At 38.4% G+C, this 19,441-nt stretch overlaps 2 protein-coding genes and 1 pseudogene across 2 annotated transcripts; 2 read left to right on the top strand and 1 right to left on the bottom strand.

Moving 5' to 3' along the window:
* LOC113453305 (olfactory receptor 5V1-like) overlaps window positions 1-19,441 on the bottom strand; it is a 104,772-nt pseudogene that overhangs the window by 70,140 nt on the left and 15,191 nt on the right.
* On the top strand, window positions 1,191-7,184 carry LOC113452331 (olfactory receptor 10A4-like). The gene is made up of 2 exons (XM_026723782.2): window positions 1,191-2,104; window positions 6,561-7,184. The coding sequence occupies exons 1-2, from the start codon at window positions 1,191-1,193 to the stop codon at window positions 6,589-6,591; spliced, it is 945 nt and encodes a 314-aa protein (XP_026579567.1). The 3' UTR covers window positions 6,592-7,184.
* LOC113452332 (olfactory receptor 10A4-like) lies at window positions 13,540-14,484 on the top strand. Its single transcript, XM_026723783.2, has one exon. The coding sequence runs from the start codon at window positions 13,543-13,545 to the stop codon at window positions 14,482-14,484; it is 942 nt and encodes a 313-aa protein (XP_026579568.2). The 5' UTR covers window positions 13,540-13,542.

Genomic DNA, 19,441 nt, shown 5'->3' with positions numbered 1-19,441 from the left:
ACATTTTGTTGGTCTGACTAGATGGAAAGGAGACTTCAATATGTTAGAGGCATGACTGATCACTGATGTTATACAAGATGGAAACAAAGTGGTAGCCAATGGGAAATTAAGTGTCTTTTGATCTAAGCCACTTTTCTCCAATCTCCAATCCTTCCCCTATTTTTTCCTCCCTTCTGTTCAACCTTTTCTGATTCCCAGACACTTTCTGGACAAATCTCTTCAGTTTTCTTTGCAAGATTTTTCAGAAGTGATTTGTGCTTGTCTCTTTCATAGAGCTGAGAGAAAATGACAGGCCCAAGGTCACCCAGCTGTCTTTGTGCCTTGGAAGGAACTACAACTCCTGGTTTCCAGCCTGATGCTTTAACCCATTAGCATTTTTATTTTCTACTTGGAATACTAGGAGTGGTGCAGTGGTTCAGTGTTTAAGGATGCTGAGCTTCTTGGTTGGAAAGCTGGCAGCCCAGGTTTGAGATCCAGGCGCCACCGAATGGGGTGAGCTCCCATTTCTTGCCCCAGCTCCTGTCCACTTAGCAGTTCGAGAACATGCAAAGACAAGTAGATAAATATGTACTACTTTGGTGGGAAGATAACTGCACTCTGTGACGTCATGCTGGAAAATTTTCGGATAGTGTTGGCTCAATGGTCTTGAAATGGACATGAGTACTGCTCCCTACAGTCAGCAATGACTAGCGGAATAAAATCTGAAGGGACTTCTATTTGAAATACTAGTGCAAATTTTCAGATATAGAAAGGATGTACTTCAAAGGAAATGTGTAACAATATATATGATTCAGCCTAAATTTTTATTATTTTTAAAAAAACCTAAATTAACGGAAACTATCATATGCTAGACTAACCAATTAAAAAAATGAATACACAGATTTGAGGGACCAAATTGAGAGCCTGAAGACAATTCGGCTCTGGGAAAAGATCCTAGAGTGATTATGTGATTCACTAAGTTGAAAAATACACAAATGAATTTACAGGACATTAAATAAAAAAATCATGCTTCCTTTCCTATTTCCAAGGATTTAATCCATATTACTATTTACTTTGTACAGTAATACAAAGAAAGCAGGATACAGGTATCTAACTGGAGAAAGGAATACAATGTTAATAATGCTTTAGAGGAATTGTTTAATTATTCAATGTTCCCTTTCTCTTTTGAGGTTACTATGTGGTATGATACCATGAAGAAAGATAACCAGTCCTGTTTGACTGAGTTTCTCCTGCTCGGCTTCTCAGATTTCAAGTCTATGGAAGAACTTCTGTTTTGTCTGGTTCTAATATTTTACCTCATAGCCTTGATGGGCAATAGCCTAGTTTTACTCATCACCATTGCCAGTCCCACCCTTCACACCCCAATGTACTTCTTCCTCTGGAACTTGTCCTTTTTGGAAATTGGCTACACCTCATCCATCAGTCCAAAGATGTTAATGATTTTGCTCTCAGAAAACCAGACTATATCCTTTTGGGGCTGTGGATGTCAAATGTGCTGCTTTCTTCTCTTTAGTGTCACTGAGTGTTGTCTTCTTTGTGCTATGGCGTATGACCGTTATGTTGCCATTTGCAAGCCCTTGCAATACCCTTCTATCATGAGGTACAAGAAATGTGCGACCCTAGCTGCCATCTCATGGATCTTTGGAATTTCTGTATGTTTAGGGGAATCTGTTTCAATCTTCACCCTTCCCTTCTGTGGGTCAAACAGAATCAGCCATTTCTTCTGTGATCTTATGCCTGTTCTGACACTGACTTCAATCAATACTTACAAAAACGAAGTGGCCAATGCCATACTAACTGTGGTATTTGGCCTGGTTCCCCTTTTACTCATTGTCTTTTCCTACATCTTCATCATATCCACTATTCTCACAATGCCAGTGGCCACGAACAGGTACAAAGCATTTTCCACTTGTTCCTCACATCTCATTGTTGTTTTCATTTTCTTTGGAACCATCATTGTTGCCTACATTCATCCCAATTCAGAATTTTCTAAGGATGATAACAGGATCCTTGCCCTGCTTTATACAGTAGTGACCCCAAGCTTGAATCCCATCATTTACAGCTTGAGGAATGAAGAGATAAAAAGTTCATTCAAAACATTAATGTCAAAGAAATGGGTTTCCTTTAGTTTATAATTCAATGTAACAATAATTGATATCATCCTTTTATATCAATCATTCTTCTCTTCAACAAATCACTATCTCATCCACATACTTATGGGAAAGAAGGAACTCTGGAAAATGCCAGTGGCTGTTGTTACTCTTATTTCTGGAATGATTCCCATTGGAGATAGACTTAATAAGGGATGAAAGCTGAACTAAAATCTGAATTTATTATGAGTATATGCTAGAGAAGGATTGATTGGTCATTTTCTTACAACAATAATGTCAACAGAAGCCATAAGCATTCCCACGTGTGATACATTCCCACGTGTGATACACACACACATACACATATACACACACACACATCATGTACATATGTATGGTATTCCGCTTTGTTCGGGTATTTTCCCACATCATTATAGTTGTGCTTTTAAAGTTGTAGGGATGTTTTGGCAGAATCTCATTTGCCATCATCTGGTTTCTGTATAGATACCTGCAAAAACTTAAGAAAACAAATACTACCTTGCACGATCAAAGGAGCATCTGGGTCCATCTGGACAATTTTTTAATGTCTACATTTATTGTGTTTTGACATCTTTACTTCAGACATCCATTCGACCATGGCCATCTGTGTTAAAGTGAAAGGCGATTAAGGGAAGAGGGCGGAGCTGGCGTCACGATGGTACGGTTTGCAATCAAGCTCCGAGATTGCAGCCGATATCTCAGCCCCTGGTCAGTCCAAATGGACCTAAACTGTCCCGTAGAGACAGTGACAGTGAAGGGCATATCCTGTGGATCCCAGGGACACCACGAAGTCCCTGGTCGATTCAGGAGAAGCCCTTTTTGCCGGTGGCAGAGAGGCAGCCTTAAAGCTGCTGAAGTTGGGACAGCTCTGGAACGGAAGAGACTGAAAGAGAAAGTGTGTCAGCTCGGTGAGAATTTTTTTTTTAATTAATATTCTGAGACTTGAAAGGACACTCTAAGAATAAGAAGAAATCTGTACAATTTTTGACAAAGTTGAAAAAGTGGCGGTTTTTAAAGGGAAACGTCAAAGTGAGGCTTGGCTTTTTACTCTTTTACTTTCTTTATTACTGGATTCTATCGCGACTTAGCATTTGTTAACTGGACTGGTCTTTTTTTATATATTTATTTTTCTTCTTCTCCTTTTTGACTTTTCAACTTTTTATATTAGAGGCTCCCTTTAGTTATTTTTCTTATATCTATAAGATATATATATCTTTGCCTGGAAAAGGAGGGGAAAAGTGAGAACAGAAACTTTGTAACAATGCCAACTAGAGGCTTAAAAATATATTAGTTGAAGTTGAGAGAATTGTGAAAGACTTTCTCTCAAAGACACTGTAACTTGATAAGATAGAGGGAAGAGCATGGGAAAATATTATTACAGGTGTTCTTCTGGATTTCTATCAACAACTGAAGTTTTGCTTTGAAGCTTGTGGAGAAGAAAACTACAACAAGAGCCTTGGATAATTAAACAAAGTGCAGTGTGTTCTTTTTAATTTTTAGTTGTCCTACCCCCTCTTACCAGCTCTATTTTATTTTTTATTTTTATTTTTTAAAAAAATCCTTATTTTTGTAATATTCCCACTTTTGCTTTTTATTTTAAAGGGAAAGCCTTGAAATTTTTACTTTTACTTTTCTTATTGGGATTTTTGCTTTTTTCATCTATACTTTTGGCTTATACTCATTTTTTTTTATCTTCATCTTTGAGATTTCTTAATTGGATTAAGGTGTGAAGAACCTGAAGAAATTTTTTCTCTCATCTTTTTTTATTATTATTGGGTTTTTTTCTCTCTTATTATTTTTATCTTCTTTTCTTGGATTACAACTATTTCATAATTGGATTAAGGTTCAGAAGAACCTGAAGAATTCTTTTTTTCCCTTTTTTAATTACTATTGGGCCTTTTACTCTCTATCATTTTTATTTTTCACCTTGGATTATAATTGGCTACTGCACCTATTGGATTAAGGTTTAAAAGAACTAGAAGATTTTGAATCATTCAAAATGAGTAAGGAACTCATACCTTCTGGCACTTCAACTTCTACTTCTGCCTCCCCACCATCTGGAGGATAATGTTCGATTTGGATGATGTTAAAGCAAGATAAAGAGCAAGAAAAAGTGACTTTATAGATGATTATGCAATGAATTCAAGACCTTAAAATAAAATCAGACACTATTGAAAAGAGAATAGAGAATATTGAACAAAGAATGGAGAATATTGAACAAAGAACAGAGAATATTGAACAAAGAACAGAGAACACTGAACAAAGAACAGGGAAGACTGATGAAAAAATTGAAAATATTCAACAAATGATGGCGAAATAAGTGAGAGATTCCAAAAACTTGAAGAAGATAAACAAAGAGACAAGAAGATTGGGGACATTGATAGTAGATTGATAGTGGTTGAACAAGATAAAAGTGGGATGCTGAGATGGGAGATGGACAGATCAGAATTTTATCTCAGATTTCAAAGTACAGAAGAAGAAAAAGGACAAAATCTAGCTGCGATAATGATAGAAATACTGGTGGAAGCTTTGGAAATAACAGAAGAAAAGATGATGGATGGAATAGATGAGGTATACCGAGTTTTTACAAGATATGTGATGAGAAATAATCTATCAAGAGAAGTTCACATTAGATTTACCAAAAAAGCCATCAAAACACAGATACTACAAGTGGCAAGAGAAAAAACATTGAAATACAAAGGCAAGGAGATTGTGGTTTTGAAACAAATACCTAGAAGAGTGAGAGAGATGAGAAGAGAATACCGATTCTTGACTAAAATGTTACTGAAAAAAGAGGTGAATTATAGATGGCTGATTCCAGAAGGACTAATGTTTACATAGCAAGAACAAAGACATAGAATTGATTCAATTGAGAAAGCAGAATTATTCTACACAGAATTCTTTGGAAGGAGAGAGGAAGAGGCAGAAAAAGAGATTTCACTAATTGAATTCTAAGAGGATCAAATGGAGACTGAAAAAGAAGAAGGTGCCGTAGGTGGACAGGTGGAGATCAAAGATCTACAGAGCTGCCAAACCTCACTACAAAATATAATCATGGAAGAGAAAAAACTGATTACAATGAATATAAATGGACTTAATTCAGCTGTCAAAAGAAGGAAAATATTTCATAAATTAGAGAAATTAAAATTTGATATAATTTGTCTACAAGAAGTACATATTAAAAATTAATATGAACAATTGTTGATACAGCCAAAATTAGGGAAAATATTTACCTCTTTGACCCAATGTAAGAAAAGAGGAGTGGTTTTATATATTAAAGAGACCACCCCAGAAAAATTGATTTATACTGATGAAGATGGAAGAGTATTAATGGTGGAAATAATGGACAATAACATGAAAACACTCCTGATTGCAATTTATGCTCCGAATGACAAACAAGAAGAATTCTATAAAAAACTACACATGAAAATAATTGGACTGGACTATGCCAATATAATTTTGATGGGAAATTTCAATGGAATTGTAGACAATAAACTGGACTATACAGCAACAACGGCAAAGCAAAACAGAAAGACTCCCCTAAATCTTATTTTAAAATGACAGATGAAAAAAACTTAAAAGATATAGGGAGAGAAAAAAATGCTAAAACCAAACAATATACTTTCTACTCAAATAGATATTTATCATGGTCCAGAAAATATATGATTTGGATCTCAACAGAACTAATATCTAACATTCAAGAAACAAACATTGAAACAAGTACCATGACAATCAAATGGAAAGGACAAAAAAGAAGATCGAGATGGATGTTAAACAACACTATTTTTGTTGTAGAGCGATGGTAAGGAAGAGGCATGAGACCAGAGCATACAAGTAACAGACTTTATTGCAGTGAATAAAGGGTTGTCGCGTCTGCTAGCTAACTCGCAGACCAGCGGGCGACAACGGGCTGGCTCTGCCCGACAGCCGGCTTATATAGCCGGTTGTCAAACGGAGCCAACCAATGGGAGCTGCTGGTGCTCCCGCCTAAACAGCGGACCTGGCTGGGAACCCCAACCAGTTCCACGGACATAACAATTTTAAAGGAAAAAGATTTTATACAATGGATCGAGAAAGAACTGGCTTTTTTTTTTAGAGAAAATAAAAAAGAAGATGCTTCAATCCAGAATGTTTGGGATACAATGAAGACATATGCCAGAGGCTTGATAATAGATTACATAAGAAAAAAGAATATTGGGAAAAGGCAAGCCACTAAAGCCTTGGAAGACGAGTATAAAAGACTTGAAAAAGAATTACAGATAATGCCACAGAAAAAAGATATTAAATTGAAATTGGACATAACTAAACATAAAATGGGTCTAATAGAGAAAGAAGAACTGGCACAGAATATTAGAAGCACTAAACAGAACTACTTTGAAGATGCAAATAAACCAGGTAGATGGCTAGCGTATAAATTGAGAAAGGAGAAAGAATCAAAGAAAATATTGCAGTTAATAGATGACCAAGGCCAAGTTTGCCATGGTAATAAGGAGAAAAAGGAAATTATTCGAGACTTCTATGGGCAACTATATAAGCAAGAGAATATTGATGAGGAAAGAGTCAAACAGTACTTACAGAATGCTAATTTACCTAAGATACCTAAAGAGACTAAAGAAATGTTGGAAAGTAATATAACAATGATGGAATTAACTGAAGCACTTAAGAAGCAAAACAGTGGAAAAGCAACAGGTCCAGATGGGCTTCTGGCAGAATTTTATAAAACACTACAAGAATCACTGAGCCTTCCATTGTTAGAAGTCATGAATGAAATTATGACAAAGAAGAAGATACCTAAAACATGGTCAGAAGCCTATATTATACTTATTCCAAAAGAAGAGACTGATCCATCGCAAATTAAGAATTATAGACCTATTTCTTTACTAAATGCAGACTATAAAATATTTGCTTCAATTTTGGCAGAAAGACTTAAAAAATACTTAAATAACTTTATTCATCCAGATCAAAATGGATTTCTACCAAAGAGACAAATTAAAGACAATATGAGAGTAATTCTGGACACTTTGGAATATTATGAGGCACATCCTGAGAAGCAAATGACTTTGATATTCTTAGATGTGCAAAAGGCATTCGATAATGTGAATTGGAGTTTCATGTTATTATTACCGGAACAGATGGGTTTTGCCAGAAAATTTATTCAAGCAATAGAAGCCATATACTATAAGCAAACGGCAAAGGTAATGATAGAGGGAGAATTCACAGATTCTATTAATATAAGAAAAGGTACAAGACAAGGATGCCCACTATCACCCTTGCTATTTGTATTAACTTTGGAAGTGTTGAGTAGAAATGTTAGAGATGATAAAGATATAAAAGGAATGAAAATCAAAAAAGAAGAATTTAAACTGCAAGCCTTTGTGGATGATCTGGCCTTTATTTTGGAAGAACCTTTAGAAATAGCTCCAAAACTATTGGAAAAGATAGAGACTTATGGTGAGGTGGCTGGTTTGAAAATAAACAAAGATAAAACAAAGATTTTGACAAAAAATATGTTTATAAGACAAAGAGAAGAACTGGTAGATCTCTTGAAAATTCAAGTTATGAATAAAGTTAAGTATTTGGAGGTACACTTGACACCAAGATGCAGTACATTAAAAGAGAACAATTACATTAAACTCAAACAACAGATAGCACTAGACTTGATGAAATGGGAAAATTTACAACTGTCAGTAATAGGGAGAATTTCAACAATCAATTTTAGAATTTTATATTTGTTTCAAACAATTCCAATTAGGCTTGGAAAAGACTACTTTGAAGATCTAAATAAAATTGTTTTGAAGTATATATGGCAAGGCAAGAAAGCGGGAATAAAGCTGAAACTTTTGCAAGATGCTAGAATTAGAGGAGGATTTGGTTTGCCTGATTGGGGGTTGTACTATCAAGCTACAAATCTGCTGTGGGTCAAGGAATGGATAACACTAAGAAATACTAGATTGTTGACATTAGAAGGACATGATTTGTTGTTGGGGTGGCATGCTTTTTTATGGTATAAAGGAACTAAAACACAGGGGTATTTTAGAAGACATTATATACAGGAGTCTCTGTGGTTAAATTGGGAGAAGATAAAAAGAAAATGTTATTTGAAAATTCCAGTCTGGTTATTGACTATTGAAGCATTTTCTTATAATATACAAAAAAGAACAAACAGTTAGATATGGTGAAATATTGAATGAAAAGGGTGAACTCAAATCTATACAAAAACTAGAGGAACAAGGTATAAAGATGAATTGGTTTTCATATGCGCAAATACGTTCAAGGTATGATAAAGATTCTAAAATGGAAGGTTTCTATGATAAATTGACTGATTTAGATAAGATTTTGACAGGTACTGATGAAAAGGTGATTAAAAAACTGTAGGGATATTTATTAGAAATTAAATTAGAAGAAGAACAAGTTAAAGAAACTATGATTGCTTGGGGGAAGAATTTTGGATATGGGATCGATTTATCGAAATGGCAAAAATTGTGGTCTCAAAATTATAAAATGACAATGTCAACAGCATATAAAGAAAATTTGTGTAATATGTTTTACAGGTGGCATTTTCCTCCAACAAGAATAGCAAGAATGTTCAAGAACAAATCTGAAAAATGTTGGAAATGTCATCAGACACCTGGCTCATATTACCATATGTGTTGGACTTGTGCAGATGCTAAAAAATACTGGACTAAAATTCGCATGTGGTTGGAAAAAATCACAAAGAAACACATAGACTTGAAACCAGAGATCTTTTTATTGGGAATCTTACCTGATACATATAGTAAAGATTTGAAATATATGATTGTAAATGTATTAACAGCGGCTAGGATTGTATTTGCTAAAAACTGGAAAAATGAGAAAATACCATCATAGGAAGAAATTATTAAGAAAATACTGGAATGTGCTGAAATGAGTAGATTGACATTTGAAATTAGAGAACAAGAGGATAAACAATTTTATAAAATTTGGGATCTTTTCTACCAATGGTTAGATAATAAAATAGAACAATAGAATATTTAGAATTCTAGGAAATAATGAATATATAAAGATATATTTCTTTTTTGTTGATATTATATCTATAAAAATGTTTTTAGGATAGATTTGGTATGATTATATGATTTGTTATAAAATAAACTAAATTAATTATAGTTATCTCGCAAAGCATGAATGAATAAAATTATAGTCAAATGATTGTTTAATAGTGATACGGGTATTTAATTTTTGATTGATAATATGAGTTATTATGTAATGCAGGGGTGTCCAACCTTTCACCTTCCCTGGGCCACATTAGAAGATGAAAATTTGGTTTGGGCCGCACATAAAATAAAATAACAGTAACGATACCTGATCATCCCAAAAAACCATAGAAAACATAGTTAACATATTAAATTTATTTGGAAATGAAGTTAATGAGATGTTTTTATTATTAATTATTTATTAAAAATTATTTATTTTTTATCACAGTTTTTTATCACAGTTTTTTTTATCATGGTTTATTTTCCGGCCAAATTTTGCGGGGGTGGGGGGAGAAAGCTCGCCCGCCTCGCGCCTACCTCTCCTCCTGCAAATGGCCTGGCTGGATGAGGCAGGACTGGAAGGCAGAAGCAGCAGCAGCGGCAGGGGCAAAAGCAGCGGCGGGGCAGTGGCGGCGGGGGCAGAAGCAGCAGTGGTGGCGGGGCAGAAGCGGAGGTGGCGGGGGCAGAAGCGGCAGCGACAGCAGGGGCAGAAGTGGCAGCGGGGGCAGCAGCGGCGGCCAGGGCAGAAGCGGCGGCGATGGTGGTGGTGGCAACAGCAGGAGGTGGGGCTCTGACGGCACCTGCTTTTTCTGTTGCTGCTTGGCCTGGCGCTCGCCTCGCCCTGCCTCGCGCCTGCTTCTCCTCCTCCTCCTCGCTGGCTCTGGCATGAAGGTTGGGGTGGGCACTGGGCCACATTACAAGGTGACCTGGGCCGCATGCGGCCCTTGGGCCGCAGGTTGGACAAGCCTGATGTAATGTATCTGTAATTGAGACTACGAAAATGGATGCACAAAAAAATGGTAAACCAACCAACACACTGCTTGTATATATATGAAAGAAATCTGGATGTTTTTATGTTTTGTATGTTTTGTTTGTCTTTAAAAACCAATAAAATTGTTTTCAAAAAAAAAAAAAAGGCAATTACAGACAACTGTATATGATAGTGGCTGAGGGCATGGCCATACCACTGTAGCTGTTTCTTCCATATTTTCTCAGTTATTGGCTCAATGCTCATTTCCTGCCATACTGTGTCATTGCTGACATGGTCAAGAAGAGAGTCATTTCATGACCAAAGAAACATGCATATCTATAAGTCATTGAAGAGTGCTGAATGCATTTGGTTGTTGGCCTTCAAAAAGCAGTCATGTTTACAGCATTAAGAAAAAGATTAAAGCTTTAAATATAAAATTGTAATTATTAGTACAAATGGCAATAGTTGGCATTTTTCCTATTGTCTTTTATTTCTTAGTTCTGTGTAGGGTTAATAAAAATGATTAATGGTCTTTTATATGGCATTATTTCCTTTATTGCTTATTCTTCCTTTTTCATATTTTGTTTATTTCCAGTATTCTTGCAACAACCCCTCCCCTCAAAACTGAAAAAAGTTAAAACAAAAACTAGTTTTAGGTTTAGGTTACTGGGATTTAAAAATTATTTATTCATGCCCAAACAGAAGAAATTAACTCTGATAAAATTAAACAAAATTTACCATAAACTACTTAGACTCCAATCCTGAAAGAAATCATAATCAATTGCCTTACTTTATGTCACTGTTATCTTGTTTTTTCTTATCAAAAAAACAGTGGATTGGACTCAAGCCAGGAATATGATATCCACAAGAATTACATATATATACATTGTACAATATTTTGCTTACAGTGAGTCTTAACTCATTATAATCCTAGCATTACTAATTTATAAGATCCTTATAAACTTCAAAGTCTCCTCCCAGGTAATAGATTCTTTCCAATAATCTGGTTTTGCTATATAGTAGTATCTCCAATAGTTCAGATATTGACCATGTCACATTTTTGCAGACCCAAGGAACCAACCCTTTCATTTATGAGCATCTTCTCCTTGCAGAAGAACCATCCTACCTGAGATGTGTATCCCATTAATAAAGCTCAGATCTAATCTTGGCACCCTTGGTTTTTATTAGGGTAGTGTTCCTGCACTTTTATTGGCCATCTTCAGCATCTCCTCAGGAGAAACATAAAAGACCTTCTCAATCTTTGACTTTTCACTTTATTGGAGTGGGCATGAATTATGGGATTGCCTTTGTAATGTATGAAGTTTCTCCCAGAAATCATGCCACAGAAAACATGTATTTGCTATGTACACTGCACATAGCAATTGCACAAAGGCAGGACAAGAAGCAACGAGTGAAAACTAATCAAGGAGAGAACCAACATAGAACTAAGGAGAAATTTCCTGATAGAACAATTAATCAGTGGAAGAGCTTGTCTCCAGAAGTTGTGGGTGCCCCAATACTGGAAGTTCTTAAGAAGAGATTGGCCAACCTGAAATAGTGTAGGGTTTCCTGCTTGAGCAAGACGCTGGACTAGAAAGCCTCCAAGGTCCCTTCCAGCTCTGTTATTCTGTTCTGTTAATTATGTTTGCAACATTGAGTTTTCCTCCCAGCTGGCATTATTGAGAAGTGGAGGACAGGTAGCTTTTCATGGATGGGAAATAAGGATGCTGTCTTCTAACTGGGGATGGGGGATGGGGATCTGAACTGATGTTAGCAATGGGCACAGCAAAATTGTTTTAGTTTTGCCTCCTCCTCTGGAATGGGAAGAGAACACATTAATAAAGCTGAGGAGAAAAGTACTGGGCACAGTTATCATGATAGGCAGGAAACGATCATGAGTTCACAATGAAATGTTGGTATTCTATGCTGCACTCAACATTGTACATTATGGGGTATTCTGGACCAGCTGCAGTTTCTGCTCTATTCAAGCCAGTCCTTTATGGAGCCGATTGCAGTAGTCTAATCAGAAAGTGACCAATCAATAACTTCCTTAGAGATAAGGATGGGCTAAATGTTCTCTGTACTACAAGAATCTCCAGCCATTGATTTTCCCAAAATGTTGGAAAGTTGTATTTCATCTGGTGAACCTTTATCACTTATATGAACATTGTCAGAGAACAATCTAAAAAAGTAATCACTGTATGCCATAAATTATATAAACACAATATCCTCCCTCTGTAGATATTTACCTAAAGACTTTTATATTGTTTTTTAAAATGATTTTTCAGTAGGAGTTAGGAATTTAATATAGAGATATTTTATTTTAGGGATTTGTGGGCATAAAAGTCAAGAAAATATGCTGTAGATCAGTAGTCTCCAACCATTTGGACACCAGGGACTGGTTTCCTGGAGAGAGGTTTTTCCGTGGACATGGTTTTGCATGCTGCCTGCATCCCTCAGAAGAGGCTTCACTTGTTTGCATTTCCCAGTTTCTGGCATGCTCCAGCCTGGTGCTGATCCATGTACCAGGTATTGGGGACAACTGCCATGGATCTCCTTCATACATGAGATATATAAAGATAACAAATCAGCAAAATGAATAATTTAATTATGAGGAACAATCTCCACTGTTTCAGATTGGAGGACATATGAATGAAATATACTGTCATTACTACAGCAAGGGAAGAAGAGACACATTAAAAGTGTTCTTGGTTTGCAGATTTTTCATGTGGTTATTGATCATCATGACAGATAGCGTGCTCGGGAAAAATATAAGGCCTTTTGGAATAAAATAAGAGAGAACCAACAGAAGAAATGGACAGAGAATCCTGGAAATGGGAGGCAAAATATCCAGTATCTGACGGCCCTGGATTTCTACCTTTTCTAAACAAACTTTTCCCTAAGGCCCTGGTAATCCTTGGTATTCATTAATGACACGCCCAGGATGAATCCTCTGGCTTCTCTCAGGAGATATTGTTAGAGAAAAAAGTCCTTTGGTCTCTCTAGAATTTCTGATCCTCTACGAGTCAAGTGATTTATAGACTCCTTTACTCCTTTGATGTTTGCATAGGAAAAAATACTTCTTTTTCCAGAGAAAGGAATACATGGAGGGTCACTTATAGCAAGCCAATCTTAAAGATCTTAATTTTTTAGTGCATTGTTGATTTTTTATGGGAAATTTTTTCCCTGTTTTTAAAAGTATCACAAAACAAATCTACGATAAGGTCAATGCATTCCCTTGGCTCATGTTTGGTGGGTTGATTCTTTCTGTTGTATAACTCCATGAAAGGTTTTATTGATCTAATGTACTAATAGTAGTGTACTGGAATTTGGTCATGTAGATTTCAAGGATAGCAAGTATAATTCATTCTTAAAAAAATGTTTTGAAGAATTATTTAATTCTTCATTTCCTTCTTTTCCTAAGGTTTTGAAAATGAAGAAAGAGAATTGGACCTGTTTGACCGAAATTGTCCTGTTAGGCTTCTCAGATTTTCAGTCCATGCGAGAACTTCTGTTTTGCCTGGTTCTAATGTTCTACCTCATGGCTTTGATGGGCAACAGTCTGATTTTGATTCTCACCATTTTCAGTCCTACCCTTCACACCCCAATGTACTTCTTCCTCTGCAACTTGTCCTTTGTGGAAATTGGCTACACCTCCACCATCAGCCCAAAGATGCTAGTTAACTTATTATCAGACAACCAGAACATATACTTTTGGGGCTGTGGGTGTCAAATGTGTTTCTTCATTCTCTTTGGTACCACCGAGTGTTGTCTTCTTTGTGCTATGGCATATGATCGCTATGTTGCCATTTGCAAACCCTTGCAATACCCATATATCATGAATCTCAGGGAATGTGCTATGCTTGCTGCTGTATCATGGGCCATTGGTGTTTTTGTGGGTCTGGGGCAATCTATTTCAATCTTCACCCTTCCCTTCTGTGGGTCAAATAGAATCAGCCATTTTTTCTGTGACCTTATGCCTATTCTGAAACTGGCGTCCACCAATACTTACAAAAATGAAGTGGCCATTGCTGCACTAACAGTTCTATTTATTCTCGTTCCCCTTTTGCTCATCCTTTTTTCCTACATCCTCATCATTTCCACTATTCTCACAATGCCGTTGGCCAAGAACAGGCGGAAAACATTTTCAACTTGTTCCTCACATCTCGCTGTGGTCTGCATTTTCTATGGAACCTGCATTGTTACCTACATTCGACCCAGCTCAGAATATTCCACGGACAGTAGCAGGTTCCTTGCCCTGCTCTACACAGTAGTGACCCCAAGTTTAAACCCCATCATTTACAGCTTGAGGAATAAAGAGATAAAATCTGCTTTCATGAAATCTATAGCAAGGACACAGATCTTAATACGGTAAGTCAAGTAGATCCATAGGTTTGATGTTTTTAATAAATGCAGTTGTCGTGCACATATTTATGGGGTAGAATGAACTCCAGGGGATACCAATGAGAGATTTCACTCTTTACTGCAGAATGATTCAGACAGGTTGATTTAAACAAGGAGAGAGCCCTGAAGGATAAGTTCATTATTGTGGTACAATTAAAATAAAGATTGATAGCCCATTTATTTAAAAGGAAAGCTACTGTTCTTAAAGTCTAAAGAAAAGGGAGGAAAAAAGAAGGATATAGAAAGTGCTTTTAAGGGATCAGTAGCAATCTGGGGAAGCAATGGAGAAGACTATCAAGGTAAATTGGGGGGTTTTTACGAAAAAAAAAGAAACAAGAAGTTATTATTCCATAAAGACAATTTCTGTGTAGGGAATTACAATATTTTGCTTTCCCAGAGCTTCCTTTGCCCTTCTCCAAGTTTACCATCATTTCTTGGCTTTGCAAAGTTTTATGCCTGAGGATAGTTAGTTATTCTAGAAAAGTGTTTTTTGTAGAAGAGATGATTGCATAATTTGAAATTACACAGCTGTCCTAGGACTTTATTTTTGCATGGAAGAGATATTTGGCTGAGCAGCTTCTAACCTGCATTGCAGAAATACTAGCATGTGACATTTACTACTTTCACAGAAAGGGAGATCAAGGAACATCAGGCAATATTATTTATTCAAATACTATGAGGACTGGGATTGTTGGGGGAAGTATACTGACTCTGTAAACAACTTAGAGAGGGCTGTAAAGCACTGTGAAGCAGTATATAAGTATAAGTGCTATTGCCACATATACAGCTGAGCACTGAATTAAAAAATGTACCATAATTGTTGCTCTTTCTTACCATCCATTTATGCATTGATATGAGATTGTTTTATTTTTCTCTACTGAAATATTTCTTTTTCTCTTTCTTCACTGACAAATTTATTGCATCCCCAACTGAACATCTACAGATGGAGTAGTTACAGCTCAGGTGACCTAACCACTATGCAAGGAGGTAGCTAGTTAGATCTTCCTTTCTGCCATTGAATGCAGAAATTCAGATGTTCCTCTGGATATTCTCTAAATTCCTCTGGATATTCTCTAAATCTAGAACAGATTGCAGCCATTGTAGTGTTTCAGTAAGAGGGTGGACAAAATATATGAGAATAGTAAAACTTTTAACATAAAAACAATCCCTTATCAAAATCTAATATTGAGGCATGTTCATTCCAGAGAATTAGTCCTTATGGTGCTCTGAATACAAGCTGTTTCTCTTTCCATTATTCCACTGAAGATTTATTAATGATAAAGGGAAGCAGTTTTGTCACATTTTTGTTTTAAGAGTTTCTGTCTTATTTAGTCCCCCGGGGAGGATGGAGCAGATAATTCCTGAAATTTTGCTTTGATGGAAATGAATATTCTTCTTCTGGCCATTAAAAAGAAGCAATGGGCCCCACTTGCAGAGAATGGGATGACAGAAGACTTTTTCTTAAATAGAACTTCCCTCAAGATCTTCATTTTCCTGATACGTTAGAAGAAAGCATTTTCAAGGGGCCCCAAAGGTGCTTTTTAAAGAAGCAACTGGACTTGCTTTCCTTGAAGATGTTTTCCTTGAAGATATTTTCCTTGAAGATGTTTCACTTCTTATCCAAGAAGCTTCTTAAGTTCTTGAGTTCTTCAGTCAGAATTGAAGAAGCTACTTGGATGAGAAGTGAAATGTCTTTGAGGAAAAACAAAGAAAGTATAGTTGCCTCTTGAGAAAGTATGACTTGGGTGACTTAGAATCTCTATACCTTTCAGAAGATTGGGCCTTTCCGGGCATATGAGCTTAGATCCATATAGATCTCCTTTATTGTGATTTGAATAACAGTCTGAAATAGGCCAGCTCAGTAGTTTCTTTCCCTCTGGAAGACCTTGTCTCACCCGGTTAGTATGATCTCCTCCCTTTTAATGTTCAAAAGTGCTAGTACATGCTTCTTTTTCCTAAGTCTTCCAAGGCAGAGAGTATTAGGTAAGTGAAGAATATTGTGCATTGGGATGTCATTTTGAGCTTAGTGGAAAGTTTGGGTGTTTGTTGATGAAATATAGATGTTACTCTTTCCATGTAGCCCAGGTCAAAAATAGACTCCATCAGGTTGAATGGGATGCTACCATATTGATCCAGGTTATAATAATAAAATCTTGAAAACTTGACTCAGTCTTTTATACCTGAGTGAATGAGGATGGAGCCAATCAGACCCTTTTTCTCAGAATTTTCATTTTTTTCTGAGTTTAAAACATCATTTTGTTTCTGTAACCATGTCTACATTCTTTCTCTGAGGTGATGTCTCTGCCACTCTAATAAAATATAGATTTTTTGAAATATATTTTATGATGTCATCTTATAGAAGATGACTATAGAGAATCTTGGCTTGGTGGAGAAATCAGTAAATTTCTGTATCAATAAATATTCATAAATGCTACTCCCAGTTTGATCTTCTGTGAACCATCCAATTCCTACTAATATGTGATGCTATCACAGGAACACAACCATGCACTCTTCAAATTATAAAATTCAGAATGCATATAATTTCAATATTTTTCATCTGCCCAGTCATACAACATTCTAGGTGAATCACTCCCTAACCCAACAATGTGAAAATTTAACTATGAACAAACTATATTAATTTGAGATTCAAACTGCATCAGGTGGAATGGAAGAAATGGACAAGGAACTCGTTAGATCGGTGAATCAGGTCACATAAGAGGCGAGACGTGAAAGTGAACAATCAGCTCTTTATTGTGACTTCAGAACAAGGACAGCTAAAGTGTGCGAGCCACTTGGCTTTATACAGCCGGCCGGTGGCTCGGCGGCCAATGGCAGCACTTTGAATCTCCCGCGATCGGCTCGGCCAATCGTGGTAGATACTCAGCGCTCCAATCACAGGCATTCAGTGAACCAATTGGGTTGCGGTCTGGGTGGACCAATCAGAATGCGAGTTTACAAGAATGTTAATACAGAACACCCCTCCCCTCATGGTTTCGTCCGACGCAGCGTCGTGACGTAGTCGCGCAGGTAGGTGGGACTCGAATCTGTCTAGTTGACCTGCGCAGTTCAGTCTGTGTGTGATCGTCGGCCGGTTCGGACGGGCTCCGCGTCGCTCTCAACTCCGTTGATGGAACCTCCTGGAAGGGTGAGCTGGGCCTGTTGCCGCAGCTCCCGCCCGGACTACCTGGGTCAGTCGAGTTGCGGTTCCTGTTGCTCTCGCTCGATCTTTCTGGGCTGGTTGAGCTGGCTTGGCTGTACCTCCCACGTGAAGATCCCGTCTGCGACAGTTAGAGGTCTGCTGGTGAATATGGCTGGTTTATTTGAGCGTTTCTGTCTTCTGGTGGGGGTGTTCGGCTTGCGTTGGGGGGTGCCGTTGGCGATTCGGCCTTTCGTCATTTACCGGCTTGGTTGTTGAGGCTTCCCTCCTCTCTGCTTTCCTTGGTTGTTGTTGCCGGCGTTGGGGTGTTGGCGGCTAGTCTGGACCGTAGCTGGTCGATGTGCCGCTTCCAGCTCCTTCCGTCTGTCGTTGGAGTCTGTATGATCGGGGCCGGTTACCTGTGTTATTTGTGCAGGTACCCAGAGGGGGTCTCCGTGAAGTTCTTTGCGTGAGACCGTGTCCCGATGTTGAATGCCCGGTACCGGCTGGAGAAGTTTGGGGGTTTCTCTGGGTTGTAGGTGGGGTGTAGCTGGTCCAGTGGAGACCTCAGTTTCCTTCCCATCAGTAACTCCGCTGGGCTCTTGTTCGTGGTCGTGCTTGGCATGATGTGCTGTATGAAGAGTAGCTTGTTTATTTTGTCTTGGATGTCGCCAGTTTCGATTTTTTGGATGGTTTTTTTTGTGTATTGGACCATCCGTTCCGCCCTACCGTTCGCCGCCGGGTGAGCCGTCAAGGTTAAGGTGTGTCTGATGTCCCGTCCGGCCAGGTATTTTTCAAATGCCAGTGCCGTGAACTGTGGCCCGTTGTCCGACACTATGACATCCGGTAGCCCATGCGTTGCAAAGAGTCTGTTGAGCTTGTCGATGACCGCTTCTGTTGTTGTTGCCCTCATGGTGCTTACCTCCAGCCAGTTGGAGTAAGCATCTACAGTGATGAGGAATGTATGCCCCTTGGTTGGCCCGGCGAAGTCTATGTGTATTCGCGACCATGGTCCTCTGGGGGTTTCCCATTCCAGGACCGGGACGGCGGGGGGGTAGCTCTCGACTCTTGGCACCTGCTGCAGCCGGCGACCCATGTCTCGATTTGTTTGTCCATCCCTGGCCACCAAGCGTAGCTTCTGGCCAGGGTTTTCATCTTGACAACCCCCAGGTGTCCCTCGTGCAGCATTGCCAGTAGTCTATTTTGTAGTGCTTCCGGTATGATTACCTGGTCTCCCCAGAGTATGCACCCCCTTTGTGTGAACAGCTCAGTTTGGCGGTTTCGGAAGGCTTTGAACTGTTCGCCGCCGTCGTTTTCTGGCCACCCCCGCTCTACCCAGCTCAATACCCGCGCCAGCTGTTTGTCTTTATTTGTTTCATGGGCAATGTCTGGCGCGGTTAAGAGTGGGCTGGGTAGGGTCTCGATTTGCAGGATCATCGTTGTGGGTGCCAGGTCGTCGTCTAGGTCTGGTAGTGGTGACTGGCTTAATGCGTCAGCGTGCGGAATGTTCTTGCCAGGCCGGTGTGACAGTTCATACGAGTACGCGGCAAGGAACTCGGACCACCGCGTCATCCGGGGCGACAGGATGTTCGGGGTGGCCTTGTTCCCTGCGAGCATCCCGAGCAGGGGTTTGTGGTCCATAATGATCAAAAGGTCCTACCGTAAAGGTACTCGTGGAACCTTTTCACTCCAGCGACGATGGCGAGGGCTTCTTTGTCCAGTTGGCTGTAATGTCTTTCCGGCTTGGCCAGCGTTCTGGAGAAGAAGGCGATGGGTGCTTCCTTCCCGTTGG

The sequence above is a fragment of the Pseudonaja textilis genome, chromosome Z (genome assembly GCF_049901715.1).
Source record: "Pseudonaja textilis isolate UNSWEBS1 chromosome Z, rPseTex1.2, whole genome shotgun sequence".
Taxonomy (NCBI): Eukaryota; Metazoa; Chordata; class Lepidosauria; order Squamata; family Elapidae; genus Pseudonaja; species Pseudonaja textilis.
The sequence above is the reverse complement of the archived record's forward strand: the minus strand, read 5'-3'. Positions and strand labels throughout refer to the sequence as shown.

Excerpts from the sequence above, each read along its gene's own strand:
- LOC113452331 (XM_026723782.2), top strand. The coding sequence starts at position 1,191 with ATGAAGAAAGATAACCAGTCCTGTTTGACTGAGTTTCTCCTGCTCGGC. Across the intron at positions 2,105-6,560 it reads AGTTCATTCAAAACATTAAT|AATCAAAGAAAATATTGCAG; the intron begins GTCAAAGAAATG and ends GAAAGGAGAAAG.
- LOC113452332 (XM_026723783.2), top strand. The coding sequence starts at position 13,543 with ATGAAGAAAGAGAATTGGACCTGTTTGACCGAAATTGTCCTGTTAGGC.